Source organism: Elgaria multicarinata, chromosome 4, assembly GCF_023053635.1.
Source record: "Elgaria multicarinata webbii isolate HBS135686 ecotype San Diego chromosome 4, rElgMul1.1.pri, whole genome shotgun sequence".
In the NCBI taxonomy this organism is placed as follows: domain Eukaryota; kingdom Metazoa; phylum Chordata; class Lepidosauria; order Squamata; family Anguidae; genus Elgaria; species Elgaria multicarinata.
This window is the reverse complement of record NC_086174.1, coordinates 14,503,084-14,527,265: the sequence shown is the minus strand read 5'-3', so window position 1 is coordinate 14,527,265 and position 24,182 is coordinate 14,503,084. Positions and strand designations below refer to the sequence as shown.

General features: G+C 40.3%; 1 protein-coding gene across 2 annotated transcripts in view; it reads right to left on the bottom strand.

Annotated features, from left to right (window-relative positions):
* RTN4 (reticulon 4) overlaps positions 1–24,182 on the bottom strand; it is a 65,838-nt gene that overhangs the window by 31,387 nt on the left and 10,269 nt on the right. Inside the window, exons 2-3 of one of the 2 annotated variants that reach the window (XM_063123811.1) lie at positions 16,323–16,379; positions 12,886–15,282 (exon numbers count right to left, since the gene is read on the bottom strand). The exons of the other annotated variant lie outside the window; for it this stretch is intronic. Coding sequence (XP_062979881.1) covers positions 12,886–15,282; positions 16,323–16,379 — 2,454 coding nt within the window. The remainder of the gene's footprint in view (positions 1–12,885; positions 15,283–16,322; positions 16,380–24,182) is intronic. 2 annotated transcript variants of the gene reach the window in all.

Here is a 24,182-nt window from a genome sequence, read left to right as displayed (position 1 = left end):
GCACCTGCATTGCAGACAGGTGCCCAAGGACAGTGCAATGATTTAGAAATGGACTACCAGTGTCTAGTCTGCCTAGTTGCAGAGAAAAGCCTGGAAGTGTGACGTATGACAAGACTCAGCACTTATGTGTGTCAATAAAAATAGAGTTCAATACACTTTCAACCCTATCCTCAATCTAGAGTTTGTCAGGATGATAAATTCTGCACCCAGTACAAACTTCAATATTTGTGTAGTGCTTATGCAGAATTAGGCAATATTCATACATTTACTAGTAGCCAGGAACCGAAGAAACAAGACAGCTATGGAATTTTTACACTTCCTTAATTTGGGACTCTTAGGGCACAACCCTAAGCAAATTTAGACAGAAAAAGTCCTATAATACCCAACATCCCCCAGCCAACAATGCAAATTTACCCTGTCTAAATTTACATAGGATCATGCCTGTAGTTTTTTATTAAAAAGGTCAGCCAACTGCATTCATCTACAGATATATATGTATCACTAATGGCACCCCCCACCCCATTTCAGGTCAGCTGACATCAAAAGGGGGAACTGTAAAACATGGAACGGATGCCTCAGGCTTCAGTAACTAGATTTTCATTTTAATATATATTAGCATTTGCTTAGATTTCCACAGTGGGACTTTGAAGGTTAAGAACATCTGGCTTTTCCTGCACCAAAGACAAGCTGATGGCGGACTGTTATTGTATTCTGTATAGCAGGGATGGGGAACCTCTGAGAATCAAAACCAGAAGAAAATAGCAGCATATTTTAGTTTAAATCCCTTCATGTCAGTAACTAAGCTTTAGGGGATGTATTTCAACCTTTTAGAATAGAGAAAAACTGCACAAAAGGCAAGAGACTACCAACCAAAAGGCAGATAATTAGCAGCCAAGCACAGGGCCTTCTAGGGAACTCCAGATATATATATCTTAGAAACCCAACCCCGAATTTCAATATTTGGGGGTTTTGGACAATTTTTGGACAAGAGCTGTGATGAGGTAAATGAACTGCACAGAAGTAACAAACAGACAAAAATACAGAAAGTAAAGTTTGACTATGGGAAAAGCCAAGGAACTGTGCAGAACCGAGTAGTCCTCTTTAGTTTCTTGGGGTCTTGGCTCAGATTCCTGGCTGCTGGACCCTAAAAGGGCTCTGCTCACCACATTTTCAGAATTCTTCTGCAGAAATGCAACTTCTGCAGAAGTAAAACAAGATGAAATCCGAAGCATCTGTTGCAGATCCCAGAATCTGTATGCATGGTATAAACACCTGCAGGCCCTGCTAAAGATTTATTTATTACATTTTTATACTGCCCATTAGCCAAGATCCTCTGGACAATGTACAATTAAAACCATAAAAAATAAGTATCCAAATAAATTTAAAATGTTAAAAGTTTTTTTTAAAAAGGCAATATAAAACCAGATAAGTTACAATCCAGGGAAAGCCTGAGTGTAAACTTCCAAAATATTCATTTCATTTACTGTTTTCCCCGTGTGACTGAATTAATCACATTGGAGTCATGTCACACAATGGGATTTTTAAATCTGGATTGAAGAAATGTGTGCTGAATTTGGGTATACTGAGGTAAGGTGGCTTCCTCACTGCACATCCAAGCTCCAAACTTTCAGCACAATGCAGTAAGCTAAAATGCCTGCCTACATAATCAATCAATCAAGTCTTGGACAATAGTGAAGTAGTCGGCATGTCAAAGTAGAAGAATGACCAAACTCAGCCCACATTTTAAACTTATTTTCAGAGCCATGTGACAAATCAACACCCGGTCTGTTTGTTGATAAGACACACGTGCATCGCATAACGCTGACTACACAGATGCTAAAGAGAGTCTTTGAGAATCTGTCAGCAACACGCATGATTTGTCATTGCAACGTCTTCGTAAAGGGAGCTTTGCAAGATGGTGTGAAGTGGCATCTTTCATTAGTCAAAACTAATTCGGCAGATGCTTCAACCAGCCTGGGTTTCAGAGGAAAGAATAGAAGTAGCTACTACTAGATGCCTAGGTTGGATGAACAGAATTTACAGCCTGTCTCTTCATTCTGGCTGGGATACCAAAAGTTGCTTTGGTTCACAAAAGTGGGCTTGTGCTAGCTGAGTCAATTTCGACTCTCTCTTTCTGAGCAGAAGACCCTTCTGCCATAGCACATGCTGAGCTGTTGTTGTTGTTGTTGTTGTTGTTTTTAAAAAAAAACCTCTGCAAAGTGGCATGGGAGCTGCTGTTGAAGAAAAAACAAATTGCATATCTGTTTGGATACTGGCCTAAGAGTAAGCCCCTGACAGGACCTACTTTAACATTTTCCATATAAATTCCAATTCCCAGTGAAGACTTGTGAAGTCAAAACCTTGCAACATTATTAAACACAGAGAGCCTTCCATAAAATTTACAGCAACAAAGCCAGTTATATAGGGCCTGTTCACACAACAGGCTAAGCCATGGTTAGGCCACTAAACCTGTTGCTGCACATGATTAGTAAGCGTGATTAAACCATGGTTATGTAGCCACCATGGTTAGGCATGGTTCACATGATACACTAAGCCATAATGTTTAGCTTAAAATGCTTAACTACTGTGACTTAGTGTGTCGTCTGAACAGGGCCATAACCTTTGTATTCAGTTGCTTGTGCTATACCCTCACACACACCATATACACATGCAAACACACACACACACAAAGACACACTATCAATCTCTAGTTACATGTTCCTTCATTAGCTGCTTAGAGGAAAAGAGGAAAAGCAAACCCAGGCAGCAATAATGAAAGTCTGAACAGCGATTGAGTGTTTAACACAGAGGTAGAAAGTGTATGCATTGAAACAATCCATGCACTGCTACAGAAATGTTGTCCCTAGAGCAACTGCAGTGGTTCCTATTTGCTAAAACAAGAGAACATCAAGTCTGGGGTCCAAATATCCACTGTATATGTTGAAGTTTGAAAAATGCAGCTTTATGATTAGGAAATGAACCATCCATACAGTTGTTCAGCCACTAACAAAATCCAGGATAGAAAGGACAGAATGATAAGCACATGTACAGATTTTATATTACAGGCAATACTCAAAAGTCTTTGTGTAGGTTATCCTTTCCTTGGTAGCATTTCTCAGGTGTCAAAATTGGTAGTGTTCTATGATGGATGAATTTACAGAAGTGAACATCTGTACATTCTCTTAAATACAAGTTGATTCACGTCTGGGAACAATACCTTGGTTCAGCTACATGTTATCAAGAAACAGCATTTCAAATTATGCTGCTCTGCTCTATTTTAGTAAGTCTTACGTTGTTGTTATGAGGCTTCAGTTGTCCATGCTCTGGTAACCTCCAAGTTAGATTACTGCAATGCGCTCTACGTGGGGCTGCCTTTGAAGACGGTTCGGAAGCTGCAGCTCGTGCAAAATGCAGCGGCCAGATTGATTTTGGGAACCAGAAGGTCTGACCATATAACACCTGCTCTGGTCCGCTTGCACTGGCTGCCTGTATGTTTCCGAGCCCAATTCAAGGTGCTGGTTTTGACCTATAAAGCCTTACATGGCTTGGGACCACAATACCTGATGGAACGCCTCTCCCGACGTGAATATATGTTCAACATCTAAGGTCCTCCTCCAGGTGCCTACTCTGAGAGTGGCTCGGAGTGTGGCAACAAGGGATAGGGCCTTTTCGGTGGTGGCCCCCAGACTGTGGAATGATCTCCCTGATGAGGCTCGCCTGGCACCAACGCTGCTATCTTTCCGGGGCCAGGTTAAGACTTTCCTCTTTGCCCGGGCATATGGCGGTACATCCTAATTACCCACATGTTTAGTTTTTAATCGGTTTTTAATTGCTTTATGTGTGTATGTTCTGTGTTTTAGAATTTTAAATTTTGTATACTTGCTTTTACCTCAATTTTAGAATTTCTGTAAACCGCCCAGAGAGCCCTGGCTATGGGAGCAGTATATAAGTGTAATAAATAAATAAATAAAATAAATAAGTAGCTCTAAATAAGAACATTATGTAGGACAGAACAAACACCAGTTATCTGAGCTACAGCTGCCATAACATTGAACATGCAAAGTCTCAATGATCCGTTAAGGTTAAAGACATTAAAGAGTCTTTTGGCACCTTGAAGACAGTGAACAATGTCCACAAAAGCTTATGCCATAATACACTTCTTTGTTTTTAAGGTGCCACAAGATTCTTTGTTGGTTTTGCTGCAACAGGCTACCCCTCCGTACATTGTTTTAATAGTAAAGGTTATGTTGTTTACATGTTGTCCAAATATAATGATGGGGATTTAATAAGAAGCTTAGCTCCAAGATTTTTTTAAAAAAAATTACTCCCAAGGATAGGGAAAGGCTAGAGAACTGAGAATACTCCACAGCTTTGTACCTTGCATGTGTAAAATGTAATTAGGTAGAAACCCTTTCAATTTCTATACACTAGGTGGCAGCAATCACCTACATTAAATGTTGGTAATCATCCCAGGAGACTGACCTGCATTAGTTGAGTTTGACTTTTCATATAAAAGCAAACTCTTGGCAGGATTACAATTTTAGTGGTGCAAAGGCAGCTAGGCCACATCGTTCTATGAAATGTATTATAGAACTAAAGTAGGCTCTAGGATACCAAGCAGAGAAGCTGTAGCAGAAGTTGGCCCATTTTCAATTTTAGGCCCAAATAACCAATATGTATGGGCTGGTGAGCTAGGACATTATGGATGTATCTGTAAAATTGATCTGAAGATAAAGAAACAGTCACAACTGAACTTGGAGCCACTACTGCAGCACATCAGCCACTTTTGCTTTTAATTAACAACCTACGATCAAGGGTTGTGAGTGTGATGTGTGAACCTGGAGCAAAATCCCACAGTTAACCCAATACGAAACCATGAGTTAACTGCTGGGTTTAATCCCTAAACAACCCAGTGCTCCAAGTTTATATGTCACACTCAACAACCTACGACTGTAGATGTGAATTAAATGCGGAACTGGTGGTCATACAGGAGGCAGCACACGTGGTCGATCCTGCTCAAGCATGGCAATTTGTGAGTTAATTAATTAACCCACAATTGCCATTATGTGCAAACTGGCCCAACATAGTTCACTTTTCAGCTCCATGAAAGGAGAAATATAAGAATAAAAATAAAGCTTTCACTATCCTCGAAATAGGAATGTATGAAGTCAACAGGCAGATTTCTGGTAGGAGGAAATTCCCATAGCTATAGGGCCACCAACCAAAAGTCCTACTAGCGATAGGTATTTCCTCGGAGCTGCTTATTTATAGCAAAAGCTAGATAGGATAGCAACACAGTATCTTGAACTATCAGAAGAAAATAAAATGTACAGGCAACACTGATTGTAGCAAAATCGTTGCAGACAACCTAAGGACAGGACAAAACTACCTCTTCTTTGTTAAAAACTCCAGATTTATTAGGTCAAAGTATGGAGGGGGAAATAGTGAGTTACCAGCAGAACAGGATATGAGCAGCACATCCTTTTGATGAGTATGCACTTGAGTAAGCATGGACATTTGCCTAGTGAATTGCAGTGGAAGAATGACTATAGGTGACTCAGACATCACTAGCATGGGGTAGGGAGGGGTGGGAATAGACAAAATACAGTTCTGTTGCCGCTTCCCACCATCCCATACCTGTTTCAAAAGGCCAAAAGATGAACACAGTTCTCTTATTTCCAAATTTAACCACTACAATCTTTCCTCCCAATCTCCGCTGTGTTTCAGGAACATTCTACAATTATCAAAATAATCTAAAGTGGGACAGATGTCCACAAGAAAAAGGAGATTGGGCCTTTTCAATTTAAGCATGGACAAATGAAGGGCAAATGGTTGCTGAAAGCTGTTTTAGGTAAATAGAGGAAGCAACAGTGACCAAGCCTTTATTCCACCTAAATATGACAGTATAAAAAGTCCTTTTGTTACACCGATGCCTGAATTTTGTTACAAAATTAGTACAATAGACATACATAGTAAGGTATTAAAAAATAAATAAACGCATACCTCACAGGTAGTTATATAGAAAGAATTCTACTTGGGAGGCAATGTCCAAATCATCTCAGATAAAAGTGTTATAACTAGTTAAATTTGCTTTGTTTAAAGGGTTTAAATAATACACAAACAATGTTGCAAAGCTGTAAACTGACTAGGGTAAAGCAAACCACTGAAGACACTACGTTAGACACCAAGGCCTTAGCTAGACCAGTAGTTATCTCGGGCTGATACCCGGGATTGCCCCTGTGCATCCAGATGGCGCACAGGGTATCCCGGGATCAGGGAGGGACCATTCCTCCCTGGCCCCGGGATGCAGCCCTACACTTTGGGCCTGGTTTTTCCCGCGGTCTCGGGCTGAGCCCAAGACCGCAAGCGTGTGGCCCGTTTCCGTGGTTTTTCCCAGCTCTGCGCTTGATTACTCGCCGGGAGCGCTGCGCCCATCGGGGCTAGGGTGGGGGGAGTGGGGAAATCATTTTTTAAAATTAAAAAACCTCTACCTTTAGTCGCTCGAGCACTTGTGTGCAGCCGGCCCTTTAAAGAAATTAAAAAATGGCGGGCGTAATGCCTCTCTTCTGGAAGCTGTTGTGCCTTACGTGTCAACAAGGGTGAGATCTCACATTATTCACAATGTGAGGTCTCCCCTCCTCTCCCCCGGATTTTCAGTTAGGTCTAGCAAAGGCCTATGTTAGACACTAAGGCCTTAGCTAGACCTAAAGTTTATCCTGGGATCATCCCAGGGTTGTCCCTGCCTGCTCCTGGGATATCCTGTGTGTCATTTACATGAACAGGGATGACCCCGGGACAATCCCGGGATAAACCTTAGGTCTAGCTAAGGCCTAAGTTAATTAAAAACTAAGTTAGTCTTTAATTCTTAAGGCCCTGTAGCAACTAAGGAATATTTAAGGAGTTCTTAAATCTCAATACGTAATGCTGGCAAGCAACATTAGCTAAAACTGAGATCATTTTTAACTCCTGGCATGCATTACAAACCACCCAATTTCTCAAGTGCTTGCAGTCCAGAACTTTCTGCCTAGTTTGCAAAGTGCTGCAACAGTTGGAGGCATAATGCCACAGCTTTCAGTAATATTAAAAACATAGCTCTTTGTTTTCTGCAGATCCACATGCATGGAATTCCACATAGGATATATCTGCCACTGAATCAGATACCAATCCCAGATTCCTAAGTCCTGCAATTCCTCACAGTTGTGGAAATATAATTTAAAGTATGTAAGCAGCCTCTACAAAAGCCTTCAGTGTTTTAGAGGCCGAGCTTCTATCCCTGAGGCCTCCAACATGGTACCCATGGGAACCACTGTGCTTACAGATACCTCTCTCTGGGACCAGCAGGCCCCTCCCAATTTTATTATAAAGATTTTGTTACATTAACTAGGAGGCTGACATGCTGCAACGCAAAGCACCAGCTCGACAGTCCTCTATTTGTAGGCATCCTCTTGCCATGTACAAAGTTACATTTAAAGATTTAAAAAAATGTTATGACAAGAAAATGAGGCCTTAAAAGTCACTCATATTCAGCATCTGGATAGCAGGATTGAGCAGCTGCCGAGATTATCTGGTCATAGTCTTTCCCATTATTATGAGAGATCAATTATTTTATAAATTTGTATCTATACATATAAATATATAGATGTACAAATGTGTAGCTTGGGGCGGTATAGAAATGTAATAAATAAATAAATAAAATTAGATCCTGCAAATTTAATCCAAGTCAGTGTTTTCTATCTGTCCTATTTTTGGGGGGGGGGGGGTGACACACAAGTAAGTAGCCATTCTATAATAATATTCCACATTTTCCCCAAAATTAAAACATACAATTAAAACATACACATATAAATTTACAAAAGTTAAGGTAAAATTAAACCCACGGTAATATCAAAAACATTTTTAAAAAATTAAAAAATCAATTTAAAAAATCCAATACATTAACACAGGTCCAGAGTATAACTTCTAGCCAAGTTACTTGTCTCTGAGCCTTTGCACAGAAAACTGTGGGTTCAAAAGAGTGACATTGTATTTTGGAATTCAGACCCCCACCTCTGCTTTGTACTTGTTCTTGGGTAAGTACTTTAGCCCCACCAGTTAGTCTTCTAGGAAATGGGTGTCTTGTGATTGGTCAACCCACCACATGTCAACCATTTTGTAAGCACACCCATCGCACTCTTTCAAGATTCCAAATGTGCCTACCAACCCAGAAAGGTTGGTAACCCCTGGTTCTGTACCCTTACAGAGCTGCCTCTCTCCTCATACTCTCATGTTCTCTATTCACCTTTTACTTATACAATTCTTCTCCAACTAGGAGAATGATCCCCTGCAGCTAGTACTGCTTGTCTACACTGCAAAAACACAGTTCTTCAAAACTGAAATACCTACAGTAACTCCTAATAAGCATGGAAAGTAATGGAACTCAGGCAAAAATAAGCATAATTTATTTTGAACACACAATTGGGGTTCCCGTGGGACAAATAAGAGCCACCTTTATGAAAGCAATGCTCCTAATGCATTTATTAATGCTTTTCTTCCAAGAACCTACTTGATACTTCTTTAAATATTAATTAAGCAGGGTCTAAATTATACATCGGGATTGAAATGAATGTGACTGGCTGACATTTTTGTTGTGGGGAGGAAAAATACAGCTGAGTGCCGCTTTCAACTAGAAATTACTCTGAAGACAAGCAATCCCTTTTCTTTTTCTTTTTGAAAAGGTCAGAAAGCCAATTATGCACTGTAGGAAGGCTAAATACCAAGGCCGGATAAAGCATTTGCTGCAAGTTTTAATCAACTAATCAGCTGGGTTATTAATTAACTTATGAAAATGCACTATCAGAAGCTAGGGTGATGGCCTCTAGGATGGTTAGCTTGGAGTGGGGGGAGAGAGAAATTAAGACATATTTACAGAAGATAGCCCGTGATAGGTCTATCAGCTACCTCCAGATGTGTAGTCTAACATAGGGTGACCATATGAAAAGGAGGACAGGGCTCCTGTATCTTTAACAGTTGCACAGAAAAGGGAATTTCAGCAGGTATCATTTGTATATGTGGGGAACCTGGAGAAATTTCCTCTTCATCACAACAGTTAAAGCTGCAGGTGCTCTGCACTTTTTTAAATCTAGTCACCCTAGTATAGCTAGTATACTAGGGTGACCCTAGTATACTTTACCTGTTGTGATGAAGAGGGAATTTCACCAGGTTCTCCATATATACAAATGACACCTGCTGAAATTCCATTTTCTATGCAACTATTAAAGATACAGGAGCTCTGTCCTGCTTTTCATATGGTCACCCTAGCCTAACACATCTGGAGGGTACCATATTGGAGACATCTGCTCTACATCATGGTTGGGGAATTCTTGACTCTCCAGATGATGTTATACTCTAACTCCCATCATACCCAACTATTGGCAATTCATTGTTATTGGTTTACATTTCTTTGCTGCCCTAAGTAGACAATTTTTTTCTTCATTAGTGCTGTCTTACTACTAGTTGATGCAATCCAGGGAAAGTTGAGTGCACTTAAAACTGCATTGAAACAAGAATACATTGGCCATGTTCAAAAGGCACCTTAAACCATTGCTTTAACCATGGTAGATAAGCCAGAAAGTCAGGCTGTGTTCAGAAGACACCTTAAACCACAGCTTTAACCATAATGAATAAAGCAAAAAGCCTTATTCACTATGGTTAAAGCCATGATTTAAGGTGTCTTCTGAACACAGCCTGGCTTTCTGTCTTAACCACCATGGTTAAAGCCATGGTTTAAGGTGTCTTCTGAAAGGGCCCATTCAAGTTTCATTTAGCACAACGTCAATTTCTCCGCATCATGTCCTTTGGTTACAATGTCCAAATTGTCCATGTATTATAAAGAGAAGTGGTGCCAAGACACCACATGTCACTCTTGTAAAATCCAAGAGAAAGTTATTTTCATGTTTTTCAGAAGCATCAACATAACTTAGGCTGCAGTTTAAAAAGGACCACAAGAAAGAACCCTTAACAACAGTCAAGGCAGCCAAAAAACAAAATAAAACCATTGTTTAACTCCATTTTCATCCCTGCTATTGTGTTCCTGGCAGCATCAATACCAGAGCTTTCTGTTGTTTTTTTAATCCCATTGTTTGTACTAAAGTTAATTACTAGAAGTGGAGAACGAAGTGTTTTCCATTTTTAAAAGCTAGGTTAGGAAAGCACTTTACACATATTTGGAAGAGGCAGAATGTTTGGTTTGGATCTGGGTTCTAATACAGCTCCCCCTTTTTCATCTACTGGTAAGTTTCTTCCTCAAGAAATGTTACATTGTTTCTGTGAGAAGTAACCAAAATGTTAGTGGAGTGGGTGTGTGGGTGTTAATTTCTTTTTTGCATTATTTAGTTTTTAAAAACAATTTATGGACCACTTTTTTACAATAAAATATCCAGGCATTAGTCACAAAAAATGGAGACCTAGATTGCCTAATACAGCTGTTGTACGTTCTGCGCCTGTATGCAGTTTGAATGATCTGTTTGGCTAATTCCCGGTTTACTTAATATTTATGTTTCTCTGCACTCGCCCTTGGCTGATGCTGTTAAATTTTTTTTAAAAAGTTTTGATCTAACTGGTTATAAATCTACTTAGAATTATGGCAAAGTCAAAAATCTAAACACACCTGGTACATGACACAATAAATATTGGTACTGCTGCAATAAAAGCAGGCAGGAGCAGCATGGAGAGAGGTTAAAATGCAAATACTTCTAGAAAGAAAATTCTAAGATTTTTTGTCTAATTTATCACAAAGCTCTTTAGGACAGCACATAAAAGGTTTAAAACAACAGCCTGAAACAGAAATAAAGCATAGCGTTTTCTCTATTTTCCCTTTGCTCAAGAGACAAGTTTGTGCTGTTCGTAGGTCCCATGAAACATCTTCGCACAAAACAAAGCATAACCTTGCAAAGGGGGATTCAGAGGTATCCCACTTCAAGACTAAGGAATGACGCTGTTCAGTGCCAAAAGTAGTTTTCCGCTGAGTCAGAGGCTTATGCATAATTCACAGGAATCTTTCAACAAGGGCCATAGCGTTCTGCAATGGAAAGTCACACTCAGCTGGAATGTAACAAACAATTCAATGCAGCAAGAAGAGGAGGTCAAAGACCCTGCCCAACAGGATCAGCAAGGGAGGGATTCCGCCCAGACAAGATTCTGCTAGACAATTTCTATTGTAGGCTAAAGACCATGCAGAACAACAAGACTCAAAGTTCCCAAATTGTTCATTTAGTCCTCTCAACGCAGTTTCTGGAAACTTTTCTGATTGTAGTTGCTTTTGCAAGCTTCTGTAGCACCAACTATTAGCTGGCAGGGGATTATGGGAGTTGTAGTCCAACATATCTGGAGTGCACCAGTTTGAGGAAGGCTTTGTTAAATACCACATTGAGAAATACGCTTGGCACACAGACCACAATGCAATAGCGTTAGTTAAGACTAAGAACTCCCTTGCCGGAGAAGGCCACATTATCCATCTAGCACAGAAATGCATTTTAGCTGAGACCAGCCAGATGTTTCTGGGAAGGGCCCAAGCGGTACTGAAGGCAACAACAGTTGTTCCCCATTATTTCTTCTTCAGCAACTTACATTCAAAAGTATACTACCTCTGAACTGCAGGAATCCCTTTAGCATACCATAGTAGCCAGGGGGGGAAACATATGCTCCATGAATTTGTCAAACACTTTACATTTGTAGTTATGCATTCTGAATACTCAAATCTAATAGATACAGAGGGGGGAAAATGTCTGTTCACTCTTGCCACACCACTTCTAATCCTCTACCATTATCCTAGGCATGATCTACACTACTGTTTTATAACAGTTTATAACGGTATTGACAACTGCTGGAATCCATAATACCTTTAACATACTGCTTTTCAAACCACTTTTAAAGTGTTATATTCTGCTTTGTGTAGATCTGGCCCTAGTCATCAATACTTCAGTGTTGTCTCACATGGAGGGTGCTTAGCCCCTTTGATCATCTTAGGCCACAGCTAGACATAAGGTTTATCCTGGGATCATCCAGAGTTCGCCCCTGCCTGAGCACTGGATCCCCTGTGTGTCACCTAGGCCGTAGCTAGACCGAAGGTTTATCCCTGGATCGTCCAGGAGTCAAACCTGTTCATCTAGATGACACACAGGGGATCCAGTGCTCAGGCAGGGGCAAACCCTGGATGATCCCAGGATAAACCTTAGGTCTAGCTGTGGCCCTAGATGAACAGGTTTGACCCCTGGACGATCCAGGGATAAACCTTAGGTCTAGCTATGGCCTTATTTGCTCTTTGAGGCACCCTGTTTCAAAAAAAAGGGTAACCAGAACAGTGTACAGTATTCCCAGTACAGCTATAACATAGATTTATATAAGGACTGTATGATACTCGCCATTTTAAATCTTTTTCCTAATAATTCCTACCATGGAACTTGCCTTTTACATACTAAGAAGATGCTGCCAGTGAGCTATTCACCATGATTGCAAGACATCAATGGGCTTAAGCATGCTTAACTCTGCATTGGATAGTGGCCACAGTATACAGTTTAGATGTTCCAACAGCAAGCACTGCATTGGCCTCAGTGAGCATACCTAGGTGGTTTCTACATCTTCGATACAAAGGCCCAGTTAACTGGTTTGAAGCAAGCAGCATCACATCCTCCCATGCTCAGGAGAAAATTTCATCTCAAGTAGTTGCTTAAATCGGGAAAAGGGTTTGGATTGCAAGCAAAAAGGAATTTAAGTAGCTGCTTTCTCAGCAGAAGCCACTAGAGATGGACAACTAGATTATGAGACACACATTTTTAGAGACACATAAGCCACAGCATGCTGAAGAAATACACTGATTAGTGAAATGCAAAGGAAGTGAAAGCAGATTACCTGAAGGTTTACTCAGCTTTGATGAAAAGATAGGGCGTTTTTTCTCCTTTTCTTTAACAGAAGCAACTCCTCTCTCAGCTTCCTTTTCTATACTGACTACCTTTTTCTCTGCAGGCAATGGAGTAACATCAGCTGGGGGCAAAGGCTCCTTTGTTGCTTTAGGTACATCTCTGTCCAGTTTCTCAGAAGGTTTTTCCAAGGCAAAATCTGGTTCTTCAATTTTGACATGTACATTCTTTAAAGACAGGTCCTGGGCTACCTCTTGGTAAGGAGACTGCCTCACTTCAGTTTTGACCACACCACAAGGCTCTCTACTTTCATTCTCCTTTAATGCAACCTTTTCTGTCGCTCCGGTCACCAACTTAGCTTGATAAGGGATTGTGGGGAAGTCATCACTCTCTGGAGAGGATTCTGCTGATAGCACAATTTTGTCTCCCACTTTGGGTTCCTTAGGAACAGGGAAATCATATGCATAAGCTTCGAGATCTTCCATGGGCAGCTGGGGAGTCTTCTCCTTCTTAGCCAGCTCTGCAGCCTCTGCTTCCAGAGACCAAGAAGTGGGTGCAATTTTGGAAGGTTCCAGTTGAGGCTGGAAGGATTCCAAGTAGGGCTTGCTAAGGGAAGGTGGCAACTCCTCACGTTTCTCCTCCTGACCTCCCTTTGGTACAATCTTAGCGGCTGTTTCAAGTGGCTTCTCTTTCACGTCCTCTTTCTTTTTCTGAGCGAGATCAAGTTCTGGCTGACTGCTAAATGAGTCGCTTTTTCCAGATGGTAGCAATGTTTTCTCAAGAAGCTCAGTATGTTCAGGCACAGGTTGTGAAACACATTCTGTCTTGGAGTAATCGGCAAAGCCCATCGAAGCAGATTCATTAGAGGCGTTTGTTTCTTTAACTAAGTCACATGCAATGGATATATATGAATTCTCCAAGTCTTCTAGAGGTGCATCATTCTTACAGTCAGGTCCCTTTTCAACAGCTTCCACCTTGCTTCCTTGAGCCTGGGGTGCTGCTACATTCATTGCCTCCTGATAAGATGGAGGCTTCTCAGACTTCTGCATTACATTCTCATAGTCGTTCTCGTAGTCTCCAGCAGTAGTAAAAGTTTCCAATGGGGAGGTTTCAAGCTGAACAGCAGGACCACCCACCCCAACAGTGCTTGCATTCAGCGGTGCTTCCATGACAATATCTGGCAAAACTGGGGACGGAGCTGCTTCTGACCCTGCTTCAAAGGAGGGACAGAGCTGTACAGCAGCATGCAAAGGCTCTTGCGATGGCTCAGATGTTTGAACCAAGTCAATCTTTGTTTCGTAGGCAAGTTTGGGGCTAATGGCATCATGGAGTTCACTCTCGTACGCTTCTTGCACTAGGTCTGGAGTAAGGCCTTCAGGCATATTAGCCACTGCATCAGCAGGCTTCTTCAGCGGATCCTCTGCTTTATTGGAATCAGCTTCCTGGCCCTGGCCACTTGCCAACTCAGTGTGGGTACTGCTCGGCTCTGTGCCAAAATGGGCCTTCATTTCTGCTATCTTCTTCTCATCCGTTTTATTTTCAGAAGCCTGTTCTTCTACCGGTAGGGGAGACTTGGCTGTGCTGCCTTCAACTGCTGCAATCGACTCAAACTTGGCACAAGTAATATAAGCTTGTGAAGATTCCTTTGGGGCATCTGGAGTGCTGGGGAAAGAAATATCTTCATTGCTGCTTCCATTCTCTTTTTCAAAGTCTTTCTGTGTATACAGAGTCTTATCCTTCTCCACATCGTATTTATCTATGCCACTTTCTAACTTGCCATCCACCTCATTCCTTGGAACATCTTTCAAATGGCTGCTTTCATTGCCAGTCCAGGATGATTCAAAAGGCTTGAAATCCACATATTCATCCTTTGCAGAATGGTCGTCTATGAAAGCCACTTTTCCAACGTGATCGTCAATATCATGCTTCCCATCAAGAGATGCATCTTTATCATGCTTTGCGAATAATTCAACAGGCGACTCTGGGGATGAGTCCTGCTGGTATGTGGAGAACTTCTCTATATCAGAACTTCCTTTAGTGCCCGTTGGCTCCTTGGTCTGAGATAAAAAGAAAGGCTCTGCTCCAGCGAATGGGGGCACCACATCTGAGTGCTTTAGTTCTGGAACCTCACCAGCAATCTCTGCGAGGAATGGATTTTGTGCATTTTTGGTGGTTGCTTTAAATGCTTCACTTTCAATTTGACCGTAACTGCCTTTTGCAGATAGTCCTCCTGAGATTGCATCGAGGGCTGCATACTCTTTAAAAGGATTGGCTGAGAGAGGAGAGAAGGAGGGAAGAGAAGCAGTAGCATCAAGCGGGACAGCAGCGAAATCTTCTTGGCTGGCTGAGCATGCGCGACCCAGCTGTTCTTGCAAGTCCAAACCTTTGTCTGTGGCCGTGGACAGAAAGGAAAGTTAGCGAGAGTGCAAGTAGTCCTAAAGTTAAGGCAAGTTTTAATGACAGGTTCCAAAACAGTAGCTAGTTCAACTTTTACTGTTAGAAAGATTAGTATGGAAGACCGTGCAATATTAAGTTAGCAAAAGAGGGTAAATATTAATGAAGCAGCAAACGTTGCATAATCCAATAAGGTTACAGAAGATCTCAGAACAGTGGCAAGAGCACAAGTTTTACAGAACAAACCTGAGTAGTGGTTGTCATTTTCCGACCTCCTGTTGCTTAAAAAAAAAAAAGTGGTTCAGTGAAGACATCTTGTTAATGATATCTTCACCATGGTTAAGAGTCTGGGAGAAGGCCAGGGGTAAGCATACTTCCTCTCCTTCCCTGGCCTTTACCATATGCATGCTCCAGCTCTAGTTATATTTAATATTAAGTAGGCTCCCTCTTAACCAATGTTTGCAAACCAACGTCAAATCCTAGATACAATAGAAAGCCTGTTTAGCTTAACCATAGTTAGAGCCAGTGCACATATAACAGTAAACCCTGGTTAAAGGGGAATGCATGGCTGTTGAAGAAGGAAGAAGCATGCAAATCTGCAGCCCAGTCTCTTAACTATGGTTAAGAGGTAGGCAGTATTGCATCCGTACTGGTACATTATAACATACCTCCTGGGAGGAAAGACAAAGTTATTGCCATTATAGTAGAATGCGTCAACACTAATAATGCATTGATTATAATGAATTAAAGCCACTACACTGTAAACAGTTAAGCTGTTAATAGTAGCTACAAGATTTCCTAGAGAGAAGGGTCCAAGAATTCACAGACAGCTGTGGTTTAAGTTTGAAACGGACACTGCCCAAGTCTGAATTTTGAGTTGATTTTTTTAAAACAATATGTTCTAAGTCAGAAGACTTTGTATTCTTGGATCCATGCCAACTTTTAGTAAATACATCTAGAACTATTAGTAGGATGGGAACAACGCGAAGGACATGGGGCATACTCTAATGCAAAAGGCTAGCTGAAAAAACTTGCCTGCAGGAGAGTGCATCAGAGGTTCAGATGCAACAGGAAGAGCAAAAAGGGTCTCATCTGAAAAACAAATACAGTATGACCTCAGCAGAAATAAATACGGGAAAGAGAGGATTTTCTTTAAAGGGAGGGAGGGGAAGAAAGATTATTCAGTATACAATATTTATCAGCCATTTCACACCCAGATTTTTAAAACAAAGAAAATGAGAATTTGCATGCAATCATTCTCTATTTTATGACAAGATTTCTACCAAGAAAAGTGTTCCCCATCTCAGACACAGGTATAAGCGGTACTATTTATATGAGAGAAACATCCAGGAATGTTGACCCGGGATCCACCAGCCAAAAAGGAGAAGAAATATTCCAGGGTGTGTCATCTAACAAAGCCTTTTTTTCTTTCTTTCTTTTTTTACTATCCTAGGTCATTCACAGGGCACTTAAAACTCCATACTGCATTCTAGGTAAAATATTATGATTCATATTGTAAATCTCCTGGGCAGGGCCCAAGCATGATTGGTGGGGTGAAGTTACATTTTACCAGGTCCCTGAGACTTAATGCAATCTCATTATCATGTGGGGAGGAATGGGGCTAAATTGTACATCATGCTTCAGAATATTTATGGAACCTTATTTCCCTGTATCTCTATATAACAAGCAGTGTTCGAGTGGAAGAAGCAACATTCTGAACACTGAGTTATGGCCCAGGCTCTCCTCTAAAACAGAGTGTGCCTATGCAGCTAAGCGAAGATGTAGTTTGACACACAAAGAAACATGTTCTTCCTTATGTGATTTCTCAAGCACTACCAACCCCTGTGTTCCTTGTACAAAGGTAGGAGGGAGGGACAAGGCACAATAATATTCATTAACACTGATTCCAGGGACAGTGGAAGCCAGCGCTGTTGCCAACCCAAAAGTTACAAATAGTCAACAAGCTTTGTAGGACGTTTCTTCAGATTGCATGTTAGGTTAAACAAAAATAGTGGGACATGATAGAAAAGTTCTAGTGAGAACATTATGTATTTTCAGAAATGTAGAAAATGTAATTTTATAATTAAAATAGAAATTTTCTTTCAAGACTCATGGGATTATAGGTAGGGATGGAAACATGGTATGTGAGCAGGAAGCGGGAACATTTGTTCAGAGCCCCAAAAAGATGCTTGGACCATTCTCCTGGGATAAAAGTCAAGAACCCCTACCTCCTCCACCACCCCTTGAGTATATGAACATATCTGTTAAGGAATTGTATCTCTCTGGAAAAGCTTACTAAGAGATATTTTTAAAATACATTTAGAATTGTTTTAAGCAAATCAACATAAAATCATGAAATGGCGAAGTGGGAAGAATTCAATGTACTGATTTAGTATCTCAATGAATGTGTCTTTCTCTTCTTCCCACATTCTTATACTCAATCCAGACTAACTTCTCTTTACTTCTGTGCTGGTTAGTAATGCAGTACTAAGACTGAGTACTACTGAAGCTTTGAGCAGACTGCTACACCCTCTACTTCACATCTTGCAAGCAGGTATTTCAAAAGTGTAAAATTGGTAGGATAATTACTAGATATCCTTCTGACTTGATTCAAGAAGACAAAGTGTTATGCAAGAGATCTGACAGCCTAATTTAATGAGGCAAGATATGAACTTGGCAGGAAAGCTGCTAGGATTATGAGCAAGCCAGAGCAGGTATAAAATGCTTTTTAGTGGCATACCATCCATATGTTGAAAGTGACAAGAAACAATTACTTGCATATTCATCTGTATGGAAGCCACCACATATATACAAAAACCATGGATTTCATCATGAAAGTTTCATGTCCAAATCCACTCTTAGGCCATGGCTAGACCAGGCCTATATCCCGGGATTGTCCCAGGATCATCCCTGTGCATCCAAATGCCACACAGGGGATCCCAGGAGCAGGCAGGGACAACCCCTCCATTTGCCTGTGATAATCTTTAGGTCTAGCTAAGGCCTATGATCACCACCAATGAACCTTCTTTACTAGGCATGTAGAAAAAACAATTCTTGTTTGACACTGCTTTTACTTTGAGCACTACAGCTTCACTTACACACACTCTTAACACCCAGGTTGGATTACTACAATGCACTGTATATCGAGGTACCCCTACAAGACTGCTCAGAAACCTCAATTCTTTCAGAATATTGCAGCTAGCTTGTTTTCTAGAGTATGGTACTCTGCCTATAATATAGCTATAATGCCATAATATTATTATAGCATTATAATATTATTTATAGCATTTCTGGGCTCAAATTAAGGTGCTGTTTTTGACTTTTAATGCTCTATATGGAATGGGACCGTAGCACTTGAAGGACTGTATTCTCCCGTGTAAAATTTAGGAAACCCTTCTCTGGATACCTACACCAGGAAAGGCCATCTATATGACAACAATAAAGATGGCCTTTTCAATTTTGGCACCTCACCTATGGAATGCCCTCCAAAGAGCAGAGAAAATGGTTTCATCATTCCAAGGACGAGTTGATCCTTATAAGTCTTTTAAGTGGCTGGGTTTTTTTAATTGCTGCTTACACTGAAATTATTGATCTATGTAAGTTTTAAGATTGTAACATAATTTTATCCATTCTAGTTTATGTTTTACTGCTTCTTGTTGGCTGTTTTATTATTAATTATCCTTGTAAGCCACTCTGGATATTTTAAAAAGAACATCTTATAAATATTTTGAATAAACGAACATTTCTCAACTTTAGTAGGCATGTCTAAAGTTACATCATATAACACTCACTAAATGTTCTGACCTTGAACTGCCAAAGAACACATACAGGGGAGATGCGTTCTAATATATGCTTCAGTTGCACCGTGCTATTTTATAAATTTAACAGCAGAAAATGGATCTAATCTTTATTTGGTCTTTGATATCCGAAAGTATTAAGCTACACAATGGGATCAGATTACAATGCTGTTCAGGTTGGCAAGTCAAGCATCTGAGGATGAAGGAATGCTAGGTTGCCTCTGCGTGCTTACTCAACAAAGCAAAGATCCGGCAGAATGAAACAGAAGCGTACGTTGCAAAGAAGTCATGATGCATTTGCACAAGAAGCAGAAAGTGATATGAGCAACTATCTTGCCTTAATTTCTTTAATGTCTGATTTCTCCAGCCAAGTAAATTTTAACTGAGAAATGTCCTCGCTTTCCCCAACTTTATCTAAACGTTGTTTTCCTTAATTTATCTAAATGCTTTTATGCTTTTAATGATGCGTTGTTTTGCAATATGTTGTGAACCACTTTGGGATTTTCAAGATGGAAAGCAATATATAAATTTTCTCTGTGTATTAGATGGAAGTTGACAATAGCTCTAACTGTCTGATGTTTCATGTTTGATTCTTGTTTTCTCATGGATCGCAATAAAGATATATGGTATGGTAAATAAATACAAAAATAAAAAGGAAAATACTATGAAGATAGTTACAGGAGTTCATGTTAAGTAGCAGAGTGCAAAGTTCAGAGTTACATGATATTTGAAGCCCAGGCTTCTCTGTCTCATAAATGGCTACTCCAAAATTAATTCTGCAGAAAAATAAAGTGTTGCTGAAGTTGGCAAAGACAAATTGTTCTTAATTCACTACCATCCTATTATCTTTTAGAAGTGAGAAGGAAATATGCACCATAATGCCTGTTTGGAATATTTTATTTGTTTATGCACAGCCAGCCAATAATCACTTTGGACGCCTTTCTAAGGAATGGGATGTATTTTCATATCAGTTTGACTTTTGTGAAAATCTACTGTCTAGCATGAGAACAATTTAATGGCATTGACTATGGCTGTCAGACAGTTTAAAATATTCAGTTGATTAATCATTGACTTTTTAATGAACTTTTAAAAATGCACATTTTATCAAAACCACAATAATGGTACGTTACCCGAGATATTAAATCACAAAGCAACTTCCTAACACTCATTGCTAGAAAGACTACTTTTAATATTTTTATTGTCGTTAATATTGTAAATAAAAACCTATGCCTTGAGAATGATAGATTGCATATGCGTTTGTGTAAATTATGTGCATATATGCACTGTAATTTTGTAGTTATATAGCCATTTTAGCTTCTTTGTTGACTATTATTGCATGAATAAAAGTAGTGGGATTTTTAAGAAATACAAAACAAACAGTGTTAAGATACTAAAGTAAATACCGATTTACAGGCCTTGTTGCTAAGGTTTATAGGTAAAGCGATTCACCAAATTATGTATCATTTGCAAAGTGTAACAGGTTTCCTCATCATTGCAACATTGTGATTTGGAACATGTTGAATTGTTTTCTTATTATTGTCCTCCTGCACAGATGGGACAGCCATAGGAAACTTTCTGGCTTTCAGCAAAGATGAGCTGTAAGCTTGTGCAATCGAAAGCTTATGGAAGATGTAAGAAATATCCATATAGCTCAGTATGGCTTACTTCGGGGTCCCCCACCTTTCTGGACCCGTGGGCACAACTGGGAATTTGGGATACCACCACAAAATGCCTATTCAATGGATCGCCACTTTGGCATCTAACCTTTTGCATCCATGGAACTTAGGCTGTGCCTTATCAGCAAAAGCATTAGCTTTGTGTCTATCGGACACCACAATGACACTTTAATAAGGGATTGTCTAATTTGGCTACTTGCTGGCAATGCAATTCAGCTAATTCTTCTTTTAGACATATGTTTTGGCAATTTTCAGTAGTTGCTTCTTTTGCAGGGGAAGGTTATTACAGAGCAAGTTTTTGTGCTGGAACAGCCTTTAACAGTAAGCCTAGATACGCCATGGGCAAGAAGGTGCTGTTGCACTTGTGTCCTGCTTGTGGGTTCCTGGTCAACAGCTAGTTGGACACTGTGTGAACAGAGTGCTGGACTAGATGGACCCTTGGCCTGATCCAGCATGGCTCTTATGTTCTTAGTCACTGATGTACACACTCTTTTAAATTATTTACCCACTTCATTGAAATTAACAAATGGTTAGTGTACATGGATTCTCTGCACCCTTTTGAGAGCTAAAAGATTGATATTACAACGTTGGAAGGATAAAGACTCCCCTATGATGCAATGGATTGTGGACCTTACAATGTTTACAATATTTGAAAGGGTGGAATATAGATGTAACCTTCAAAGGGATACTTATCTGGAAATTTGTCCAATTTTGTTGCAGCCCATGTATAATTGCTAGAAGATTGTATTTATTTCATACAAATCCATGTATGCATATTAAAAATGAGGGGGGGAATTAAAAAATATTTTTGTGTGCCCCTGGGTGCCATTGGAGATGCTTGCGAGTGTCACGTTCAGGACTCCGGGCTTACTTGAACAGATAGTGGCTCTCCAAAGTTGCAATATTAAATGCTCACACACACAAAGCCAGTATATCAAAAATAAAGATTCAGGGAACATGAAGTGTACTCAAGAAGATTAATGGGAACAGGCCTGACTTGCCCCTGTAATTAAGCTATTTTGGTGTCCAAAGCTAAAACAATAAATGCATGCAAATACCAAAACACTTCAAGGAAAAGTTTGAAGGGTTTTTTATGGCTTGTCAAGAGTAACTATTCATCTGCAGTATCCAGTAAGACAAGAATTAGAATTTAATTTTCTCTGCGGTGGCACCCCGGTTGTGGAATGCCTTCCCCTTGGAGGCCCGACTGGCACCAAATGCTGGCTTCATTTCAGCACCAAGTTAAAACGTGGCTTTTATTAAAGCCTCTGAAGGCTAAATTCTCCAAGGTTGCAATGGCTGATGGGATACTAATGGGAGGACTGAGGAGGGAGAGAGGGCGGGCAATGAGTGAGTCAACTCAGCGTGGACTAATAGTCAGCTCAAGGCTGACCCTAATCCACACGATTATTATCATGTTGTGTGGGGAGTACCTCCTAGATATACAACTGTTAGTTGATTATACCCCATCTTTGACTATCATGTTGTCTGAATGCAGCCACATTCAGACAACAGGATATGCACATGTGATAATGCCTATTCCTGTGAGCTCTTGAGAGTGCTTGGCTAACGAAAGGACAGACCCAAAATGTTGGGAAAGGGTCTGAAGAAAATCCAGTTAGTGATTGTTAGAGGAGGCAGAAGAGAGGATGAGGCGAAAGAACTGAAAGGACACCAGAAGGAGAAGGGAGAGAGGAATCGTACATCGTGCGTTTTCAACCTCAAACTTCAAGAAATGGTAAATGAACTTTTAAAAAAGAATATTCTCAGACTACCAGCCCCTGTTACGACACAGGATTTGCACTAGTTAACAATCCTTATGGATTCGAAGATGTTATGCACTGTAGAAGTCTCTTGGATCAAAATCCAGAGGAATTATGTCCAATTCAAAACAAGCCTTTGTACAACCCAAGCTTGCACCCTGTAGCCCCATCGACTCTGGGCCATCTAGAGGCCATGCCGGTAGATGGCCAGTTTGATGATGCTGTTTCCCACCTCCTGCTCATCCATCCCTCATTTGCAATTCAGTGAAGGCAGCCCACGTATGTAGCCGGCCCTTGCTGTAAGACCACAGCTGCTAAGGGAGGGGAGACAAAATGTAGGCCAATTCACCCTGCTCACATCCTGCTTGCTTGGTGCCCAGCTTCACAGACTTGACTCTTTGTCTTGAGAAAGCAAATGCTATATGCCCCATGACATGCAGGAACAAATTCTGCTCTTGGCAGGCAAAGCATGTGTATAGGGTCCCTGTACGACCTAATGAGAGAAACGAGGGCCTAGGCATGTCAAGTAAAATTTAATTTTTGTGAACCGCCCAGAGAGCTCTGGCTATTGGGCGGTATAGAAATGTAATAAATAAATAAATAAATAAATAAAAGTTTTCATCTCTTGCCCTCCTCCAACCGTGCTTTAATACTAGTCTATGGCCTTAGCTAGACCTAAGATTTATCCCGGGATCGTCCCGGGGTGATCCCTGTTCATGTATGACACACAGGATATCCCAGGAGCAGGCAGGGACGACCCCAGGATAAACCTTAGGTCTAGCTAAGGTCTATGTTTCATTACCAAAAACATTAGTATGAGCACTGGAATTCAAATGTTAGAGAAGAAAACAAGCAAGACCACTGGAATGTTTACCTACTTGCTATTACTCTGACAAAATTACAAATCCATTACAAATGTCCAACTGAGACGCAAATCTAATACATAAATGAACAGGAGAAACTCAATACAAGTCTGTATAATGGTTACATCCACCGACTTCCCAGATGTTTCATTCACAACTGCCACAAACAATTAGCATTTATAGCTACTGACTTTCCTTTCTCCATAATGACTCAACATTCATTAAATCCAGCTTGTTTAAGGCTCAGAACAGAAGTTAATGATTTAATATGAATTCCCAACATTCTGCCACTTGAACTATTATTCTAAATTGGAATCATAACCTGTAAAAATATTATTTTCTTCACCATATTTGCTTATATTTCAAAACAAGCACCTATACCTAGTACATGGACAGGCAAGGCAGAAGCAATTTCATAGAAGCATTCCAAACTAATTATCTCAGAATTGTAACAGTCTACCAATACGATCAAGATGAAAATATAACTGATGGTGCATTAAATATACACAGTCTTGACAATAATCAAACCTCCATATAACCAGGCATTCATAACAGAAGCTTCAGGGCCCTTCCTGTCTTATTTGCTGTACCATGGGGAAAAAATTAAGTATCTAATGTTTGCAGTCCTTTCTGATTTCTTTGTAGAAAATATAAGCCCTACCCAAGCTCATCAAAGTAGAAAGCAGAGATAGGAGAATGTCTGTATCACTCCATCTGCAGAGGTATTAGATTGTAAGCCTATGTGGCAGGGTGTTGCTATTTACTGTTTTACTCTGTACAGCACCATGTACACTGA